At 40.5% G+C, this 15,013-nt stretch overlaps 1 protein-coding gene across 1 annotated transcript; it reads left to right on the top strand.

The window, feature by feature from the left end:
* Window positions 1-7,458: 7,458 nt before the first annotated feature.
* On the top strand, window positions 7,459-8,430 carry LOC117517948 (olfactory receptor 6C4-like). Its single transcript, XM_034179072.1, has one exon. It carries the CDS (start codon window positions 7,459-7,461, stop codon window positions 8,428-8,430), a length of 972 nt encoding a protein of 323 aa, XP_034034963.1.
* The last annotated feature ends 6,583 nt before the right edge of the window (window positions 8,431-15,013 follow it).

Raw genomic sequence — 15,013 nt, 5'->3', positions numbered from 1 at the left:
TCAGTCACTATTAATAATTTCTTATGGGTCCAACCTCGTACGTTGATCATTAAAATTAAATTTGTTAGTTCTAAAAGCCATCATAATTATTTATAGGAAAACATTCTATTTTTATTTCTCAAACAAATGTTTGGGCCTGAAAACAGGTTGGTCTTATTTCTCTACAAAGGTTTGAACTTTGAGAGTGTTTACACATGAGAAAAAAGTGAGAAAATGTTCATGCCTGATTGAGAAAAGTGTATAAAGTGGTTTTACAGGGGTTTTACAGCTTTAAAACGTCTATAATAAATGTAAAAAATAATGCTCACTACTTTGCGGACTTGGCTTATTGTGGGCTATTTTTAGAACACTTTTTTGATTATACTACAAAACAATTAATACGACGGCCGCTTTTGACGTTCTATTGGCACGCGTCGTGATTGGTGGAGTTCTTTTTCTTTGCCGTCTTCCTGGCTTCCATGTCGTAAAATGAGGTTGTGTCTGAAGCGGAGTCTGAATATTTATGGGCGTGTTCATTATAATTACGATTGTTTTCACCCGTCGCATTTATCAAGGTCACGTCGGGCGTATGCCGGAAATGGGCAGGTGTGCACTGCTTGATACATGTCATGGCAACTTTGGTGTACTTCAAATTTACACCGTAAATTTACACCACAAGTGTGCAACGTTGATACATGAGGCCCATTAAGACCAACAGGAGGATGATGAGGCCTTAGATCAGTTTCTCACAGTTTATGCAGAAATATTTTAGTTCTGCAAATCATTTGTTGCATCAGCTGTTTGGATGGGTGGTCTTATCTGAGATTGGAAGCTTGATGTGGTGGTCCTGTGGTGCCATTGTTATATGTGGTCTGCAGTAGTGATGCTGATTATATGTACTGCCAAATTCTCAAACACAATGGTGGAGATGTCTTATGGTCATAAAATGAAAGTTTAGTTCATGGGCAATCACTCTGGTGGACATTTCTTCATTCAACATACCAACAGTAATAATAATAACAGATTAAGCTTGTATAGCGTGTAGCAGATTTAAATAATTTGCAGTTTAGACTTTGGCTACACATGGCGGCAGCAAGTTTAAATATTTAATAATTATTAAGATCAAATTGGAAGGTGCCTCACCAGCGGGGCACCAAAATAATTAAAGTTTTAAGATTTAATAATTATTTGGATCAAATGGGCAGACCAAAAATGTAATGAATTTGAATATTAAGATTGATTAATCTTTAATATTGAAATGTCCTCCTTGTGGGGACCAAGGTAAATCATGCCTCACTAGCAAAAAAAAAAAAAAAAAATTTAATTGGAATGATATTTAATTACCTCGAAGTTATTGGGGGCACCACCTAGCTTTAAAGACCAGGAACTTTAATTTAAACACTAATCAGTAATCATTAATCAGTCTCAAATCTAAAAGTCATAATTTCTACGATACGATTGATCAGCACTGTTTCCACTTGAACACAATAAAACCACTGCAGGGATATTTACATATATTCATTTACAAATATACAAGAGATGAACAGCTTACTGGCATTTTCAGGATATGAACAATGATTAAATAGTTACATTATGGACACATTGTTGTGAAAGTGTAGGAATACGGACCCACAACAGGGGGCGTTAAATGAACGGGCAATGGATAAGCCAAACAGTAACAATTTAATGTTGTGAAGTGCACAACGGAATACAGACAAATACAGTTTTGGTAATACAGACAATTATATGTAGAGTGACGTGTGGGCAGGCTTGAGGATAGAAGACGTCCATCCAGAACCGAGCCAGATCCCACACGGCCCTCACCGCCAACGGATCTGAAGAACACCGGAGTCGCCAAGTCCTGGATCCCCAGGTGGCCACCGTCTCCAGCTGTCAGACCTGGTACTGCTGGCAGAGAACAGACACAGTGTAGATGAGTGTGAGTTCGCACACTCAGTAATTCCACCGTCTGTGTTCTTATGGGAGGGAGCACCTCCACCTCCAATCACACACTCGTGCAGCTCCTGTCTAACCACTTATCTGGTTGGAGTGTGAAGCGAAGCCGTCACTGATCACACCAAACGCCAATTCCACAGATAAGGAAAACACCACAGGAAAACGGCTGCAAAGAAGTTCAGATTATTACTCAATGTTTTAAGTCAGCAGAGACAATTACCTCTTACGGTAGCTGATTTCTCAGCAGGGAGGTGGAGTTGCAGTCCGGCTTTTATGGTGATGTGGATGATGAGTGACAGCTGGTGCTGATGATGAGTGACAGCTGTCACTCTCTGTTGCTCCGACGCCCTCTCGTGCTTGAAGCCCGCACTTCAAGCAGGGCGCCATCTGGTGGTGGTGGGCCAGCAGTACCTCCTCTTCAGCAGCCCACACAACACACATTTTGTTACTCATGAGATGTTGAAAGTTAAAGCAGTGAAAGTAGTTTAAGGATTTAAGTTAATAAATCTGATTTGAATTTAGTGATGAATTTTGGGTCGCCAATTATTATTAAGAAAATTATTAAATAAGTCTGTATGAAGCCACCTTGTACCATGTAACAAAGCTTTGAAGATGGTAACGATCTGATGGGCTTCAGCCATTGATGGGCTGGGTTCGGCCTGAGCATGGCTGGTTCTGGGTTAAACTGCTGGTTTTCCCCGGTGATACCAGGCATGGTTTTCTGCTTGGTTTGCTAGCAGGACAGACTAATGGTTCGGCAGGTCTGTCTGTCAGTTGGTTCCGGTTGACCCAAGGATGAAGGTTTAGGTGTTTGTGGAAAATAGCACTCAGGTAGCCTCAAAAACTTGTGGGACCCGATTAAAAGTCTTTGTAAACTTTGAAAAAGTTAAAGGCTTGAAAGTGACATTATAAAGTTACAAGAAACAGGAAAAAATGCTTTTCTCCACGGCTTCTCTAAGTGCTACACAAATGCTGTCAGAGGAAATCGAATGAAGCTTATATGCAGCACGATGGCACGAATGTTGTTCGAATGTCAATTGATACAGCATTCATGTTGCAGGTCGAGTGCAGTACAACTGCATGTCGACTTGCACAACTGACGTTCGACTGTCCGTTCCTACGGCAATATGAATGCAGTATGACTGATTCCACCTCCATTCCTATGTTGTCCAGCAGGAGCCACACACGAATGTGCCGACTGCTGTAGGAATGCTGTATGATGCTGCTGTATGATGAGTGCAGTTTGAATGCAGCACAAATTGCACAAATGTTGTCCGAATGTCATTTCATACAGCATTGGCACAGTTTGTGTTCTAGTGTGATGATGGTATTAATAATGTGAAAATAAGAAGTCATCAGAGTGATATGTACATCCATGAGTAGTTTATTTGTTTAACTGTACCGACTGAAAACCAGCGAGGGCACATTTGGGCATATACACATTCAATATGTTATTTATTTATTTTTGTTTTGTGTTTTGCTGGTGAAACTGGAGCTGCAGAATTTCCCGACAAGCTCCCGATGGTCTCCCTGTGTTCAGTCAATAAATGCACGCGTAAAGTTGTGAATGTCACACACTATTATCTGCGGCGCACTTCAGCATTCATTAATAGTGTGGTTCATGTATGTGGCGTATTGTATTGTGCCTACGGTGGAGCTGCTGGAGGAGTCTAACCCTAACCCTAACCCTCTCCTGGCTCATTCAGAATCAAAAAATGAAGTAATTAAAAATAAGTCAAAGTGTTTAATATACTGGCATCTTGACGCACGATCTATGTATACTGTGAGCAGCCAATGACACCATTTATGAGTTCAGCATAATTACCTTTGGGATGATTTTCTGCTTAACTTGCACCTTTATGTCTGACCTTTTTTTTTTTTTACTTCAGTGTGTTTATTTCTGCTCTGAGTGTAGCGCATTTACAGCCTTCCACATACACCCACTTTGTTTTTTCATTCCACATATATCCTGGTTCACAAGGTACTAAACAAAATATCCCTGCATGACTCCACTTCATTAATTAGTATCTGTAGCTCACACTCACACAAAGTTTCTTTTCTTTGTTCATGTTGAATGATCAGATAAAGAGGGCAATCCCAGGTAACAGGGCCTATTTAAATACATTTTCATATTTAAATGGGGGAGTGGACAGGCAGGAGGTTGGTACTTCTGCATGTGCGTTCAATTCCACGTTGATTGGGATGTACAAAAGGAATGTGTTTGGATCCATGCATACGCACACTTTGATCATTTTTTTTGTGCATACAACAGTTTCTGTGTTTTAGCGTATGCCATGTTTCAGTAGGACATCCATGCAAGTCTTTATACATGAGGCCCAAGGTGAGGTTTTCTGCAATGTTCAGCCCCCAGAAACTTGGTGCTGCTGACCTTCTCCACTGGGGAGCCACTGATAAAAATGGAGCATGGCCAGATGTGTTTGTGATGTCCACTACGATCTCTTTTTGTTTTGAGGCATGACTGACAGGAGCAGAGGCAAAAAGGAAACGTGACAGTGACACTACTCAAAACCAACAGTGATGACAATAAAATACCTAAAACAAAGATGAGCAAAACCAAAGGCCTAATAAACAAAGAAGCAAACTAGGAAAACAAAGGTAAGAACTGAAAAGAGATCAACAAGAAAATTAAAGGCCGGACCAGAAACTAGAACGGAACTCAACACGTGGCTAAAGCATAACAAACTGATAATCCAACCAGTGACTACAGTATAATAAACAGGTATGGACGGGGACATAGACACAGACGAGAGACAAACTGCAACACAAGCCCAGACATAGGGCAGATCATGACAGCCTCGATAGTTCTGTCTGAATCCATCTGTAAACAATTGGAATTTTTTGCAGTGAATGTGGAAATTGTTAAGGCCTGTGGATAACTGTCATCAGTTGTGACAGGCCTCCATCTGCCTCGAAGAAAGCATGACAATCTTTGAAGCATCTTTTGTCTAGACTGAATTATAGTGAACACTGCTATGCAGATGATACTCAGTTATACATGCCGATAACTGCTGGTAATCTCATTCATATAAAATCCTTAGAAGATTGCCTTGCAGCAGTGAGAAGATGGATGTCTAGAAACTTCCTACTTTTAAACTCTGATAAGACTGAAACAATGGTTCTTGGTCCAGTGAGACATCGGCGTCAATTTGACCAGTTAACCCTCAGCCTCAGCTTGTGTGTCATACATCACACTGACAAAGTGAGGAACCTTGGAGTAATTTTTGATCCTTTGTTGTCCTTTGGCCTCCACATTAGAAATATTACTAGGACTGCTGTCTTCCACCTGCGAAATATAGCGAAGATTCGTCCCATCCTGTCTATGGCTGATGCTGAGACCCTTATCCATGCATTTATCTCTTCTAGATTGGACTACTGCAATGTTCTATTTTCTGGTTTACCGCAGTCTAGCATTAGGGGTCTCCAATTGGTTCAAAATGCTGCAGCCAGACTTTTGACATGAAGCAGAAAGTACAACCACAATACACCCATTTTGGCATCCCTTCACTGGCTTCCATCCCAGTGAGATCAGATTTTAAGGTTCTGCTACTAACCTATAAAATTATTCATGGACTGGCACCTCCCTACCTAGCTGACCTAATTAAACCTTACGTACCGGCCCGGGCTTTACGTTATCAGGGTCCAGGACTACTTTGTGTCCCAAAGGTAAATAAGAAGTCTGCGGGTCACAGAGCTTTCTCTTATTGTGCCCCTATTCTGTGGAATGATCTCCCTGCATCAATAAAACAGTCAAATTCTTTGGAGATTTTCAAGTCCAGACTTAAGACGCACTTATTTTCCCTTTCATATGGCTAGCATACTGGTACAGTTTTGTTTTACACCTTTTACTCTTTTAATTCATTTATTAGTAATTGCAGCGGGCTGCGGCCTCAACTTTACCTAAATTCTGGGTCTTTTAGTGAAGTTTAGGGCTAGTGGCCGGCGATCACATTAGTATTTCTCTGTTTTTCTTGTTGTTTAATGCTGGCAAATTATACAGTATTTTTTGTCTTTCTGATGCCTGATTCTGTTTTTTCTCTCTGTTTGTGGTGCAGCTCCATCCAGAGATGGGAGCTGTATTGTGTTGGCGACTCTCCTGTCCTGTGCGCCAATAGCATTTCTTGTATATTCGTCCATGAATTGTTCTGTGAATTGTTCTGTAATTTATGTTTGTAGCATGGCCCAAGCAGAGGGTCACCCCTTTGAGTCTGGTCTGCTTGAGGTTTCTTCCTCAGAGGGAGGAATAATGGAAACTGGCAGGGCAGCAACAGATAGACAACATGCATGGAGACAACTTATTTTAAATTATGTCCTCTCCATCTGCCCTATAGACAAGAAAAGCATGTCAAGCTTGATGATGATTGATTGATAATGATGATGATGACGATTATTGCTTTGGTTGCTTGCAAAACAGCAGAAAAGGAAAATGGGAATTTAGAAATGAATGTGAATTGCAATAAAATTCATGACATGTAATATGCTTTTTTTTGGGGGGGGGGGATTCTTAAAATGAAAAGTTATACGTGTTAAGCTACAGTCTACAAAAGTCTAACATGTCTAAAAACATGCAGGAAAAAACATATTAGACAAGATCTAGATTAACCAGATTATCAAGAATAATTTATTTCTGTGTGTTTAATATTCTGAGATAAAATGAGATGATCTGCAATATTTCTATTACATATGTCGCAGAGGCGTTAAGCTGTGACATCAATTCATCAAAAATCAGGAGAATATCTATGAAAATAAAAGATTTTAAGTAAAAGGTGATTTTGCACAATTTGACCTCTTTATTAATTATATTATTAGCTCTAAGATGATTTCATTTGTATTTTTGGTATGAAATGTATTTAACATGTATTTCACAAAGCAGGAAGAAACGCTTGTTTACCGCACCTGTCCGAGCTTCTCAGGGTTTTTGAACATGGCATTGATGGATGCTGCAGCCCGCAATTTTCACAGTTACGCATGATGTAAATGTGTAACGTGCACACCGGGAACCAATAATGATTGCATTGAAAGGCTCGTTTTGTGAAAAATATTGATTTTACAATAGAGTCTGGGAGAGATGTGTGGAGTGAGTTTTCAAGCTGACTGAAATTGCACCAGAATAGGCAAGACCTGACTGGACAATGACATTCACAGACAGATCTGAATGTCAGTCATCAGAATCATCTGGAACATTCATAACCACTGTAACAGGGGTAGATTCAGACAGAAAAAAAAAAAGCCCTCCTTTTCCCGGTTGGCAGTGCGTTGCCCAAATTGCCCTTATGCACGAGCTGCCCATGCACAGCTCTAACTAGTACACTGGACTCACCCTTTATGTTTACACACACTAAGATACATACACACACTGAAAGGGGTGTGGTGACCCAGTGGTTTGAGCACTGGTCTCCTATGAAGACTCACCCTCAGAGAGAGAAAGACAGAGTGAAAGAGATTTGTCTCCATATATGATGCAGGACTGACAGAGTGCTGCAGACAGCAAAAGCTAGTCTCACAATGGGATTATTCAAGTCTGTCGATGGAAGAAACATCACCTTTGTTCGTCCTCCATATTTCATAATAAGTGGCTTTTCTGGCATACCTCATATGAACTATTACTATGTCTTTCTCTTTTTTGTTTATATTGTGTCAGTGTTGGGAAACACAGCTGTGATGGCTGTAATATTGTTGGACCAAAATCTAAGAACTCCAAAATATGTTGCAGTTTTTAATCTTGCATGGACAGACCTGCTTGGTAGCACTGTTCAGGTACCAAAGGTTCTTGACATCTTTCTGTTTAATCACCACATCATCTCCTATAATGACTGTATGACATTTCTTTTTTTCTGCTACACGTGTCTTTCTATGCAGGCTCTTAATCTGGTTGTTCTCTCCTATGACAGACTGATAGCGATCACCTTCCCACTGCACTATCACATGAAGGTCACACACAGGTTCATGTTTTCTTTGGTTGCCTTTTTCTGGGTTTTCACAATAATTGGAATACTCATTACAGTGGGTCTTCTCACAACACTTTCCATCTGTAAGTCAGTGATTATTAACAGTTATTTCTGTGATCATAAGCAAATATTTTGGCTGGCCTGTAATGACAGAACCTCAAGCTATATAATTGGTTGGTTGTTACCAGTTCTTATTCTTTGGGTTTCACTGATATTTATCCTGTTAAGTTACACATATATTGGCTGCACTCTGACTAAAATTGCTTCAGTTAAGGAAAGACTAAAAGCTTATAAAACCTGCAGTGCTCACCTTTCACTTGTGGCAATCTATTTCCTCCCAGTTTTAATCACATTTACCTTCAATAGATACATGCCTACAAATGCCAGAATTATAAACATGTCTCTGACCTCTGTCATTCCACCCATGTTAAACCCATTTATTTATGTTCTACAGACAAAAGAAATCAATGAATCTGTGAAAAAGTTATTCAAAATCAAATGGAAATCTAAATTTACAATGAAATATTAACCATGAGAAAAGTATAAAGAGATTGTGTCCACTGATACTACTAGTTAATCACATTAGTTTCAGCTCAGGAAAGATAAAAAGCTTATGAAGCGTGCAGCTCTCTCCTTCTTTTTTAACAACACATTTCCTCTCAATTTTAATGACTTTTACATTCAATAAATACATCCAGACAAATAGTCCAGTTATAAACCTGTTTCTGACCTCTGTCATTCAAACTATGTTAAACCCAATTTGTTATGTTGTACAGGCAAAATACATTTAACAAAAAGTTTTATTCTTCATGTCTTTTTTAAATTTTCTTTAGCAATTCCAGGTTCATTAGAATATTATTGTGGTATTTTGACATCTATCTATGTTTCCGCCTTTTTAAATGATCAAGAAAATTAAATTAACCATTATTTGGCACTGGTGTCTCTCTACATGTCTGCACATTACTAAGGGCACCGTCACACTAGAGCATGAATGCTATACGAATCACACGAACTGTCTGGAACAACAAACAGAATTTGTGCTGCATTTGTACGGGACAGACATACCGAATACCCAGAATGTGGTACGGAGCCAGTGTGACAGATTGATTTTGTTAAGAAACTGATAATAGATGTTGATAATTTCATGAAGATGCAAAACATTAAAATCAGTTTTCAAATACATAATTAAAAATCAGTCAGTTAAAACAGCAAAACTGAGAGTTTGTTTATAAACAAATGCCTGAAATGTAAAACTCTTTCATAATTAATAATTTTGAAATTTAGTTTGAATTATATTAAAATTGTGTGACGTCAGCTTGCCGTTAGCGATTGACTATAAGTGAGACAGAGGCAGAGGCAAGATGACGTGGTCCACAATTTTAATTCTTTATATATATATATATATATATATATATATATATATATATATTTTTTTTTTTTTTTTTTTTTTTACAAAAAGAAACAGTGCATAAAGTGCAAAGTGCCCAGAGGGGTGGGTGGAGTAGTCTCTTTCCCAGCAGCCAACCAGAGTGATCTTCCAGGCGCCTTCTTAACTGGTCTGGCTGATTGGGTTGAACCATTATGGGCCTTTCACACTGAACACGTCGGGAGCTTCAACAATCGGTCTAAAAAGCATTGTTTTCAATGAGAAGGGTTGCTTTTTAGATGCGTCAGAAGCGTCGCGTTAAACGCCAAGCTAAACCGACGCTTCTGACAGGAGTGCGCATTGTTGCTTGTCGGCAGGCTGACGCGGTCAAAGTTCAACCCAGTCCAACTTTCGACGCTCTGAGCTGTGATGTACCTTCGTGCTGTCCAATAGGAACGACGCGTCGGGCCAAAACATGGAAGACTAGTGGCAGAAACCACTGATCTGTACAAAACAAACATGTCACAGGACTGCTCATTTATAGAGCAGTTTTCTGAAGAAAAATCCAAATAACAATATTTCTTTAAATATAAAGAAACACTAAACAGTTTATACACTCAACAAAAATATAAACGCAACACATTTGGTTTTGCTCCCATTTTGTATGAGATGAACTCAAAGATCTAAAACTTTTTCCACATACACAATATCACCATTTCCCTCAAATATTGTTCACAAACCAGTCTAAATCTGTGATAGTGAGCACTTCTCCGTTGCTGAGATAATCCATCCCACCTCACAGGTGTGCCATATCAAGATGCTGATTAGACACCATGATTAGTGCACAGGTGTGCCTTAGACTGTCCACAATAAAAGGCCACTCTGAAAGGTGCAGTTTTGTTTTATTGGGGGGGGGGGATACCAGTCAGTATCTGGTGTGACCACCATTTGCCTCATGCAGTGCAACACATCTCCTTCGCATAGAGTTGATCAGGTTGTCAATTGTGGCCTGTGGAATGTTGGTCCACTCCTCTTCAATGGCTGTGCGAAGTTGCTGGATATTGGCAGGAACTGGTACACGCTGTCGTGTACGCCGGTCCAGAGCATCCCAAACATGCTCAATGGGTGACATGTCCGGTGAGTATGCCGGCCATGCAAGAACTGGGACATTTTCAGCTTCCAAGAATTGTGTACAGATCCTTGCAACATGGGGCCATGCATTATCCTGCTGCAACATGAGGTGATGTTCTTGGATGTATGGCACAACAATGGGCCTCAGGATCTCGTCACGGTATCTCTGTGCATTCAAAATGCCATCAATAAAATGCACCTGTGTTCTTCATCCATAACAGACGCCTGCCCGTACCATAACCCCACCACCACCATGGGCCACTCGATCCACAACACTGACATCAGAAAACTGCTCACCCACACGACACCATACACGTTGTCTGCCATCTGCCCTGAACAGTGTGAACCGGGATTCATCCATGAAGAGAACACCTCTCCAACGTGCCAAACGCCAGCAAATGTGAACATTTGCCCACTCAAGTCGGTTACGACGACGAACTGGAGTCAGGTCGAGACCCCGATGAGGACGACGAGCATGCAGATGAGCTTCCCTGAGACGGTTTCTGACAGTTTGTGCAGAAATTCTTTGGTTATGCAAACCGATTGTTTCAGCAGCTGTCCGAGTGGCTGGTCTCAGACGATCTTGGAGGTGAACATGCTGGATGTGGAGGTCCTGGGCTGGTGTGGTTACACATGTGTCTGCGATTGTGAGGCTGGTTGGATGTACTGCCAAATTCTCTGAAACGCCTTTGGAGATGGCTTATGGTAGAGAAATGAACATTCAATACACGAGCAACAGCTCTGGTTGACATTCCTGCTGTCAGCATGCCAATTGCACGCTCCCTCAAATCTTGTGACATCTGTGGTATTGTGCTGTGTGATAAAACTGCACCTTTCAGAGTGGCCTTTTATTGCGGGCAGTCTAAGGCACACCTGTGCACTAATCATGGTGTCTAATCAGCATCTTGATATGGCACACCTGTGAGGTGGGATGGATTATCTCAGCAAAGGAGAAGTGCTCACTATCACAGATTTAGACTGGTTTGTGAACAATATTTGAGGGAAATGGTGATATTGTGTATGTGGAAAAAGTTTTAGATCTTTGAGTTCATCTCATACAAAATGGGAGCAAAACCAAGTGTTGTGTTTATATTTTTGTTGAGTGTATATATAAAAAAGGAAAAAAAAAAAAAAAACGGAAAAAAAAAAACGATGGAAAAAAATGCCCGAAAAAAAAAGTTATTTAAAGTTGAAATTTGTGGTCTCCGAAAAAAGCTGTAGCTTTATTTAGTAAAAAATAAGAAAGACTGAACCATTTACAAATTAAAGTGTTCACTCAGATCAACTGTGCTAAAAAGCTAAGCTAACGTTAGCCGATCAATAAACCTTCACAGCAGTGCAGAAATGTCACGTTTTACTTTTATTTTATTCTCACCTCGATAAAGCTGCAGAACTAAACTCTGTTGGGCAAACTGGGACTTCGCATATATCCAAAAAGTGGGAGATTTTGGACTGAGTGGGTTTGCTCCATCACCCCGGCTGCCTGCCTCGGTCTGCCCAGGAATGATGCCTGAAGGCCGGCTTCTCCATGTGGGTCGGCCCACTGTCGCGGTTCGATCGATATCCCACCAAGTCGTCAGTCCTCCCTCGGTCGGCGTCACTCCGAAAAGTAGCTGAAAAAAAAAAGCTTTTTTGTGGTTTGTGGTTCAGGCGACGCAAATTCAAGATGGCAATCGCTGAAGTTTTTTCATATGCGGAAATAGACAAAGTGTGACGTAGAAAACTCCACCCCCTTGCCGCTTAACAAGTGAAGCGTCTGACGTCACGCGTCAACGCATCCGACGGATTGGGAAGCATTGATGGATTCCATGTGAAAGGCCCATTAGAATCTAAAAAGGTAAGAACTGAAAAAACTAACTCACAAAATCTGTTTGAAAAACCTCCATAGCTTTAACTAAACCAAAACCATTTAAAAACCCACCATCTCTGTACATAAAACCCTGAAACCAAACACCCCTGCTAACAACAATCCATAAGCCAGTAAACCCCTTAACCTGTCTCCCCCTCACGTTCTCCTGCCCTGGTCTGGCCCAGAACCTTTATCATGGGGACGTGTTTCGGCTGGGACCCCTTTGCCACCTGGACACAAGACAGAAGGTAACTGAGACAGATTACAACTATTAACTAAAACATCAAAATACACATCAATACATACACCAAACACTAAAACAACCTAAAACATATTGCACAACATTTTTTGCACTTCCCATTTGCACTGATTGGTGACCTAATGTCTCCCTCTCTCCTCCAGGGCCCACTGCCTCCAAATCTAAACAATGGATGAAAGAAAGACATTATTCCATAAAATTTATATTTCTTTAAAACCAATCGTGTGCAAATTTTTCAAATGTGCAAAAAGTTATTAAAGTGCTGAGTGCAGTCCATTGTGCAAATGTGCATCAAAGTGCTTAGTGAACACAGTAAATGTGCAAGTGTGAAGTCACTTAGTAACAAATTGGCTATTTGTTACAAATTGTGAGAGCTGTTAAAATGTTAAGTGAGCTAAAAATGGTTATTACCAAGATTGGCAAATTTTCCAGAATTTACACTTTTCTCTGTGCAATCATCAAAATATGAACATATCTCACTCGGAAATGTTACTATGACTTTGTCCCAGCTCAAATCAAAATCATAAACATAACTCCCCCCACTCCCACCCCAGTGGGCCTAATATGTCATAATAGCCCAATATTTACACACTTTACAGCACTTCACAGCACTGTCTCACCTTCGCTCCAATGGACCTTACGTACTGCGTTTTATAGAGGGTTTTCATGTGACGTATCAGTCACGGCATTTTGTGTCCTTTGGCCATTCTGGATTACGACGCGGTGGCCGCTGTAATACACTACGTGCATTTGGCGAACAATTGCAGAAGCTTCAACAATGGTCAACTTTTGTGCTGTCGTCGGTTGTTCAGAGGTGATAAAAATGAGACAGGTTGCTCTTTTTACAGGCTGCCAGCAGTTATTGTGCATCAAGCAGCGGAGTGTTAAGAGCTTTCTAAGTGACACGGAGAGACCTGGCTCAGCAGATCTGAACGAAGCTTTAATATGGCCAGAACCAAGCAGACCGCCTGTAAATCCAAAGCCAAAGCCACCCAGAAGAGCAATCAAGCTACCGTCGGTGTGAAGAGCCTCACCGTTACAGGCCCGACACTGTGGCGCTGAGAGAGATCTGACGCTACCAGAAATCCACCGATCTGCAAGCTGCCCTTCCAGCGCCTGGTCAATCAATCAATCAATTTTTTTATATAGCGCCAAATCACAACAAATCATATCCTTAAACCTAGTTACAGCGCTTTCTGAAAGACTTCTAGTGTAATGAAACTTATTCCCCACTGCTGGGTAGTCCATCAGAGTAAATGTAAATGTTATTAAGAAATGATCAGACAGAAGGGAGTTTTCAGGGAATACTGTTAAGTCTTCTATTTCCATACCATAAGTCAGAACAAGATCTAAGATATGATTAAAGTGGTGGGTGGACTCATTTACTTTTTGAGCAAAGCCAATAGAGTCTAATAATAGATTAAATGCAGTGTTGAGGCTGTCATTCTCAGCATCTGTGTGGATGTTAAAATCGCCCACTATAATTATCTTATCTGAGCTAAGCACTAAGTCAGACAAAAGGTCTGAAAATTCACAGAGAAACTCACAGTAACGACCAGGTGGACGATAGATAATAACAAATAAAACTGGTTTTTGGGACTTCCAATTTGGATGGACAAGACTAAGAGTCAAGCTTTCAAATGAATTAAAGCTCTGTCTGGGTTTTTGATTAATTAATAAGCTGGAATGGAAGATTGCTGCTAATCCTCCGCCCCGGCCCGTGCTACGGTGAGAGAAATCGCTCAGGACTTCAAGACCAACCTCCGCTTTCAGAGCTCCGCTGTGATGCTCTGCAGGAGGTCGGCGAGGCTGACCTGGTCGGCAGCTTCCTCCATGGTGTACAATGGTGAAGTGAAAAACATCAAAAAGTTCACAATATCGCAGTGTGACACTGTCGGCCAGTTCGTTACATCACCACTAAATTCACTATCTGGTATAAGATACGGATCCACTGAACCAGCTACTACACATTTATCACGATAAATAGCTTTAGGTCCACCCAGTTGGGGGTGTGTGTGGGGGGTATATTTAATATTTTGAGGTAAATATGTAGAATTGATCAAGGACAAACTATTCAAAACATCTCTGGCTGAAATATGTTAAAATACTGAGGACTACACAGAGAAATGTGTCAATTGCCCATGGAAAACCCTGATAATACATTATCCCACCGGTCACTATTGTGACCGGCCATAAAAAAAACACCTTTTCACCTGCTTTTTCATGAAATTAAAAAAAAAAAATAACAATTGATCATTTCAAAGGAATACTAATGGCACATGATTTACATATTTTCATGTCTGGGAAAAATTTGGGATTAAATGGGTTAATGATGTGAAGTAATAATGAGGTGACTGGTAGTAAGATACAGTGGGTCACCAGAAACTTTTTCAAGGCAGCATTCAGGAAGAAACCAACGGTCTATAAGGGAAATAAGGCATGAGCATGTATAATGTAACCAGTTTGTAACAGTTTATTACTAGATTGTAGAATTCTAATATCAGAAA

This window comes from Thalassophryne amazonica, chromosome 9 (genome assembly GCF_902500255.1).
Source record: "Thalassophryne amazonica chromosome 9, fThaAma1.1, whole genome shotgun sequence".
NCBI lineage: Eukaryota > Metazoa > Chordata > Actinopteri > Batrachoidiformes > Batrachoididae > Thalassophryne > Thalassophryne amazonica.
This window is presented reverse-complemented; position numbering and strand designations above follow the sequence as displayed.

Coding starts and splice junctions, on each gene's coding strand:
- LOC117517948 (XM_034179072.1), top strand. CDS start 7,459: ATGGGATTATTCAAGTCTGTCGATGGAAGAAACATCACCTTTGTTCGT.